This window comes from Penaeus vannamei, chromosome 39, assembly GCF_042767895.1.
Source record: "Penaeus vannamei isolate JL-2024 chromosome 39, ASM4276789v1, whole genome shotgun sequence".
Lineage (NCBI taxonomy): Eukaryota > Metazoa > Arthropoda > Malacostraca > Decapoda > Penaeidae > Penaeus > Penaeus vannamei.
Window position 1 is genome coordinate 2,417,465 of NC_091587.1, and position 7,500 is coordinate 2,424,964.

The 7,500-nt window shown below is 40.4% G+C and overlaps 1 protein-coding gene across 2 annotated transcripts in view; it reads right to left on the reverse strand.

The window, feature by feature from the left end:
- Nucleotides 1–4,681, reverse strand: part of LOC113811234 (protein BANP) — a 12,034-nt gene extending 7,353 nt beyond the window's left edge. The window contains exons 1-7 of one of the 2 annotated variants that reach the window (XM_027362921.2): nucleotides 4,416–4,681; nucleotides 1,840–1,966; nucleotides 1,374–1,516; nucleotides 1,085–1,258; nucleotides 787–899; nucleotides 204–385; nucleotides 1–52 (exon numbers count right to left, since the gene is read on the reverse strand). The exon at nucleotides 1–52 is cut by the window's left edge and continues 53 nt beyond it. In XM_027362921.2, coding sequence (XP_027218722.1) covers nucleotides 1–52; nucleotides 204–385; nucleotides 787–899; nucleotides 1,085–1,258; nucleotides 1,374–1,516; nucleotides 1,840–1,944 — 769 coding nt within the window. In that variant the 5' untranslated portion in view covers nucleotides 1,945–1,966; nucleotides 4,416–4,681. Of the gene's footprint in view, nucleotides 53–203; nucleotides 386–786; nucleotides 900–1,084; nucleotides 1,259–1,373; nucleotides 1,517–1,839; nucleotides 1,967–4,209 lie in introns of both variants that reach the window. The other variant, XM_027362920.2, reaches the window with a different exon arrangement.
- Nucleotides 4,682–7,500: the final 2,819 nt, after the last annotated feature.

Sequence of the window (7,500 nt, forward strand, 5' to 3'; positions counted from 1 at the left end):
AAATATCTTCCGTCACCCCTGGATCCTTCCTCGCTGACGATGTGTGACCAATCTGTAAGGAAGACGTTTATAAGTAAAATCTTTGTTCCATTCATGAATACTGTTTATATGCACTGCCACACAACCACACAAATAAAAAACAAAATGATTCATAACAGACAGGAAGAGAGAGAGAGGAGGAGGGACGAGCTCATAGTCCTTACTCTATTATTTCTTGGCTGTGTCACCATGCCTCTCATTCGCCGCTTCCAGGCAGAGCGGCATTTGGAGTCCATGTTCTGACAGATCTTGTGCCATAACTTGTTGGAGATGTTGAATTTGTACTGAAGGTGACAGCGTATGCCAAAGATCATGAGGGGATCTAACTGTCTTTTGTTCCACCTACCTGTACATTATAACAAAAGGAAATATTTAGACATAAAATCAGCATAAAAAATACATATTTGGCAGAATTAGTAACCATTATGTTGAGTAAGAGAACAGATTCATAATCACTGCAATTATCACTCACTATCTGTCTTCCATGCACCCACACGTAGCCACCCACACAACCACTAAAACACCACTAAAAACTGGGGGAGGGAGGGAAGAGATGATAAAGAAGAAAAAAAGTAGGGGGTGATGGGGGAAGACCTGTAGCAGAGGGTATTAGCTGCAAGTAGAAGACTTCCCTGATTCCCTGATTCTTGAAATATTAAATCAGTAGTAGACTATATCATTCATAACTATGTTATCAAGAAGAATGTTTAACAGGGACAACCTATGAAGATATACAGGCACACTCACTTCTTCCAGATAAATTTGAAGAGGCCAATTCTTCCTTCGTGAATAGATAGTCCAAAAGTGTCAGAGCCATTTTCTCAGCTGTGATGCAGGTGGAGTTGATGTGCAATAGATTTCTTTTGGAAAATGCTTTGTTACAAAATACATCAATGACCTCGGTTAACAGTAACTTGTCATATATTCAATATTTTCTCATAATCTCAATTAATGAAATAATAAGATGAAAGTCATTTCAAATGCCTTGTGCATATCGTGTATCACTAAAAAAATATATATATATAAATATATAAAAGGTACTTACTGTGGCGTAATGGGACACCGCACGCGTAATGTGGGATGTGTAGGGTCACCCAGCCATGACCCGTGTGGGAAGTCCTCTTCAGAGTTGAGGGATATGACATTCATATGGTTACTTGTGTCGGCATCCTGAACTAAAATTGGTGCATTGGACATCTCAGCTGGGATTTCTACTGGTCTGAAAATTAAGTTTAATATTCATTTAGCTATCTACATTTTGACAACCATATATATATTTTTTCCACTTGATATCAATCTGTGAGAAACATAATTTCCAATATCACTCATCGTACATGGATTGTTCCGGTTGCTTTCCAATATTCCGTTCCACTGCATCTAGCTTGGTTGCAATTCTATTGCAAGTCTGAACCAAGACTGAAACTTTGGTCTCCAATGATGTAAGGCGCGTGTTCATACATGTTCTGATTTCCATTACCTGGAAACAAATTACCATTTAATGGAAATCTTCATAACATTCTTGAAGTTTTCAGTCTTTGTAAAAAGGCAGCAAATACAAATAAATATTTTGACAACTTAAAATGAATTTATCAAAAGGGTACAGTATTCAAATGAAAGAACTGGACCATAGTCATTAAGATTTGCAATACACTTCCCCATAAATTGAAATAGGGAAGAAGAGAATTATGGCAGTGCATTTTTGACACCATACTGCCCTAGGGAACAAATACCCTCACATATACTTAATCAGGAACAATGCTGTCACTGATGGATAGTAAGTGATGTAAAACACACACATACCTCATTCAACAAATGGTTCAGGAGATCCATCTGTGTCACTCGAATCCTCTTCACAGGGGGTAAAGATGCTGCTTCCCCATAGTCGTCTTCGCTCTCCTCACCCATGATAAAAACTCCTTTGTCCAGTCTGCGGGTAAAATGGTTGCTCTGAGTTTTAAAAAGTATGAGATATCATTTTCCTCATTAGAGCTACTTCACCATTCTTGGAAATCTGTATATATTTCATTTTTTCTATGCCGTATTAGGTGGAAAATAAAAATGTAACAATCTTAAAATGTCATCATGTGATAGTTGTGCTTTGTATTTCATTGGCGCCTCAGCAATGGCCAACAAACCACCAGGGTTTCCACACAATATGTATGGTGGTTGTGATTATGGTATATCCTGTTTTTTAATTACTTTCATATTTGTATATATAAGGCAACTGTGGATTATAAACAATCAAATAGGTTCTGATTGGTATTTTGCTTACAATCAATGTTGCATGGTGTCAATCACAACCCCAATAAAGAAAGTGCAATGATAATTACTGTTGTTAATATACAGAACTTGAGGAAAACAGCAAAATCAGACAGTAAAAGCTCTTCTATATCAGCAATGACTCAAATATTTTCTGTTTGACATAGAATTTAATATCCATGCTCCATTTTGCCATAATTTGGTGAAGCTTTGGTGGCCTTTACTATAATGCCAGAAGCAATCACAATAACCATACACATTATACCTTATTCCCTTAATACTTAAAATATATAAAAAATCATGAAGCTCTGGAAAAAAAAGAAAGAAAGAAAGACAAAAAATGCTCTCATAAAACTCCCTTAAAAATCATGAACTGAGTTTCAGCCTCACAATTATTTCAAAAGTGGGACATGAAGTCTCACAGAGTTCAGGCTGTATCTTCTGACTAGTAACTGGTAAATGACTGATTTATATTTATCACCACATCCTAATAAAATCTACTGTGTCTCCTGACTAGATATAGAATATTTTACCTATTTATGTATCTAAATGCACATACAATGAAAGAAAATATTATTATGGAGTGGACATAAAATATAAATTAAAGTAAATCAAAAAGTAATGTACAGTGTATAGTTCAATTCTATCATTTATATCTGTTTCCTTTATTATCTTATGTTTAGAAAATGTCAGAACTGCTTCTAAGGATAAGCGGCCAGCCCTATTAGCTATGCCAACATGGTGTAAAATTTGAAATATGATGGATGCTGATTCGCCCATTGACAGATCATCATTTTTCACATTCAAAAAAGTGCATGTCTAATCTTAACTCCTTCCCCCATACGTATGGCTTGTACGCTCATGATAATGAAGAAAATTATGGACGAACCCTGGGACGCTGTCAAGCGAGAACCACAACATCCACACTTTGTGCTCTAGCAAAAGGCCAATAAACCTCCGTCACATACATTCTAGCGAGATGTAGCCTGGATTGGTTCTTGATCTAAGTATAAACTGCCTGACAGGTCTACACACCCTCTCTTGATAATATTAATATAGAGAATATTTCTTAATTTTAGCTTGACAGGCCATACACCAATGGCAGGCATGTGTTTAAATGCTCAAAATATTATTGTTACTCATCTGAACCATAATTACATTTATCTAGAATTCCTACCACCTAAATCCTGGCTTGTGAGGTATGGGAAAGTCTTGATTAGGTGTGATTAGATATGGTTAGGCTAGGCCCCATAAACTATTTGGGAGATATTTTTGCGTTGCAGTTAGTTCATAGAAGATAAGTTTCTTAGAATCACCTTGCTCTATCGTTTGCATATGTTATTTTTCGTCTAAACGATGGCTGTATGGAACTGGACCTGTGCCGAGAAGATTGGTTGCCAAATTAAACAATCCATGACTGTTGTTTTAGCGTCAGAGCAGAATACCATTTTTTAAAATGATGACCACCTGCCAAACGCTGACTGTTATTAAATTTAACACACAACAATTACTTGCTTATTATTCAAGAAACAAAGAACAGGAACTTGATTCATATCTGTTTCTATTGATCTTCCTGTCATGAGTGTCAGGCATGAGAAAGCAATGCCAAAGAAATAAAACAAACAGCTTTTATTTTCTCTTTTGCCACCTCAATTTGACTTTCCTACAGATCTGAATACTCAAGAATATGAAATATATGATCCCTACACAATAATAATTAATTACCTTCTAAATCCTGCCTCATCTTATTTTGATATGATGATAAACAAGAACATACCCGGCTAAAATTACATATTTACTCTCATTCCACTAAGCCTACCACCTACAAAAGCATGACACGTCCTTTACTCTGACCAAATACCAATAAAAGTCAGCCTCTCCCGCACAGCACGAGAGGGCTCATTGCATTACCTTTCAATTCCCTCTTCACCTTGTTCTCCTGACATCGATTTTGAGCGACGTGGAGGTCACATTCCTACCCCATTGCCTTAGTTGGCCCTTCCACGCCCGATTAATGGCCACACATCGCGTCCCACCACATTCCCTCGACAGAAAGTGAGACGACGGCGAAAATCCACTTAACCGAAAATCCCCCCCGAGAGATAGCGTGCATGTACCTCGAAATCTCGCGAAATCCCGTGAAGAGCGAGGCGGGGTCAAGATGGCGGCTGGAGGTGGCCGTGCGGGAGGGCTGGGCCGGTGTCAACTCCTCTCTAGGACGGGTTATTCTCTATTTCCTGGGATGCTTCGGACTGGCTGACGGGTTGGAGGATGTGTGCGATACTTTGGATGCTTTAGCGGGTCGAGATTTCGTACAGATTGCATATGGTGGGGATTTTTTCAAAATGAATAAAGTTTAGAATGCAAATTTCTTCGTAGAAAACCGTTTGTTTTGGTAGGGGTAACTCTCTTGTTTTTTAAATGCTCACTCTGAGTGACATTTCCACAGTTCTATTGTATGCTGTTGAATTTTAAAAATCGCATTCGTAATTATAGAATCCGATGAATATTTGAATTTGTTCTGTTAATTGAATATTCCTTGATGTAATATTTTGAATGGGAGTCATACGTAGTATCATAGATTCGTAAATCATTTGCTACGGTCATAGTAGTCTAAATGGAGGACAAAATCGCTGCAATACTAACGTTTCAAAATATGTTCCATAAGAATATAATATAATCTGTATATGATCTTGGACTAGTAACGAAAATAAGTGTATTTATGAAGTAACTAATCAAGCATACTAAAAAAACAAAACATGGATATATAACCAATGCCCTATTCTCTAATAAACTTAAAGTTATCAGAACAGAAAGATTTTCACCAGTAATGAACAGGCTCCGATTTCCTTTAGGTGGAAATACCAGGTCAAGTTTCTTCTCGTATTGCTCAAAAAGTCCCCCTTCCTTTGGGCAGTATTAATAATGTGACAAATTAGGCGTCCTGTTCTCTAATTGCTATCGCCGCATTTGTGATTGTATCATTCGTTGCGCTAAATCAGTAAGCTGGAAAATAGGCACCCTATAGTTTCTGCTAAATTCATCATCAGAATGGGTTCAGTTTGTGCGTCTACGTGAGTGTGTGATTATTACATGAAGAAAGAGAAAAAGAGTGAGATGAAAGATAGTAGAAACATTCTAAAGACGGCATATACATTGTTAATTATAATTATCCTTATCATAGCATTAATAATACAAGTAATGATAATGATTAAAATAACAGTCACAAAGATGATGATGATGAGAGTGAAAATCTCTCTCTCTCTCTCTCTCTCTCTCTCTCTCTCTCTCTCTCTCTCTCTCTCTCTCTCTCTCTCTCTCTCTCTCTCACTCTCTGTCTGTCTCCCCCCCCCCTCTCTCTCTCTCTCTCTTTCTCTCTCTCATAGTTCTTAGCTTTTGCTGACCAAGTTTTCGGGTTGTATACCTTTTAAAATTCAGTGCTTAAGGAATGTGTAAATTATTATAAAAGAAATGACAGTACTCATGCCATGGCATTCGGAAATCTGTAATATATGTAGTGTTGTTTGGTCATTGTTCCGGTAATAAAAATGATTTTCAGTATTATGATTATAAAATCTACATATTACTTACAACTACAAAAAAGAAGTTTTGACAAAAGACTTGGGACTCGAAGCCAAGTCCCTCTGCCTCGAAGTCGAGTGTTCTACCATTGGGTCATTTTGAATAGTTATGAGTTTGCTGTTTGGGGTTAATAATCTGCTAAATTCATCCTCAGAATGGGTTCAGTGTGTGTCTACGTGAGAGCGTGATTATTACATGAAAGAGGGAAGTATGAGTGCGTCATGAAAGATAGAAACATTCTAAAGACGGAATATACATTATTATTATTATTATTAATTTTATTTTTTTACTGATTTGCTATCCAAGAATAGTCCGATAGCCCGGGTTTCACCCGAGCCACCTGGTAAGTGGATACCTTGGGGATAGGTTTTGAATACTTTATTAAGTGTGTCAATCTTTGGCCAAAAGATTGGCCTTTGTGGGAGGCGCCCTCCACAAACAGGAGCGACATCCGCAGACACCGCCCATCAACGACGCTAGTAGGCCGGCGACACCATCCACCAGAACCTGACCCCTAGCCGCCTGGGACAGCCGTCGGAAGCCACCCGACGGCGACCCTCTGACGGCGCGAAGTTCTCCCGCTGACGTCCCCCTCTTCTCCCTTTGTAAGGCACGCCCCGGTGTTCTTCCACTGGGCCAACCTACAGCAAATGCTGGAGATAGGCTGTAGGGCCCGTGGCAGAGACCCTCAAACTCCGCCCGACGCCTTGGCGTAGGCGCCTCGTACCCTACAGGAGTTGGTCGGCCCCAGCAAATATTAACCGGAGCCCGCCGAACGCGAGGAGAAAGGGGCGAATAGGGCGCTGCAAGGAGGCCCCGACCGACGTCACATCGTCAGCAGCCGCAGCAGAAGTCCCAGGAGGAAGACGGTGATAAACCTCGACACGCTGAAGAAAAGGCCGCCCCGCAGAAGGCACAGGGGAGGGGTCCATTCCCGCAGGCGAGGACGCCTCGTCGGGTCGACCTGTCTCCCGGCGACCGCAGACATCTCGTGGCAGACCTTCGTTTAGTAGGAATCCTGCGGCAGGATTCAGGATGACGTCGAAAAGGGTTTCCGGGAGAACTTGGAGGAAACTTCGGTCAAGTAGGAGATTCGTTGATAGAAGTGGGAGCTCGCGCGGGAGCTCATCATCATCATATCTTTTCATACCACCACTGGCACCATTGGGCAGCTGTTTGATTTGCATCTAATAGGTCTTGATATGGGTCCATTGTGCATTCTCGGAGGATGTGATCCATTGTTTGAATAGGTTCTCCACACGGACAGGTTGGTTGTGTCACGAGTCCCCACTTCTGGAGATTGTTGTTTGTGCGGCCAACTTTTGCCCTTGCTCTGTTCAGGGCCACCCATTCGTTCCTTTTGAAGGACGATCCGTTAGGGAGGGATTCGGATTGTGGTGGTACCGCAGCATAGGATGCTGACCTGTCCCATAACTCCCATTGCTCCAGCCGGTGTTGTGCTGGGCTGCGCCCTTCTAATCCTAAGGTTGTGCCAAAGCTCTTACGAGATTTAAGTCTTTGTAGAACCCGTTGATGGCCATACAGTGGGTGTCTGCAGTCATTCAGTTGTTTGTCACGTTCTTGCTTTGTTAAGGCGTTACGTCTGATGGCGGGTGGTGC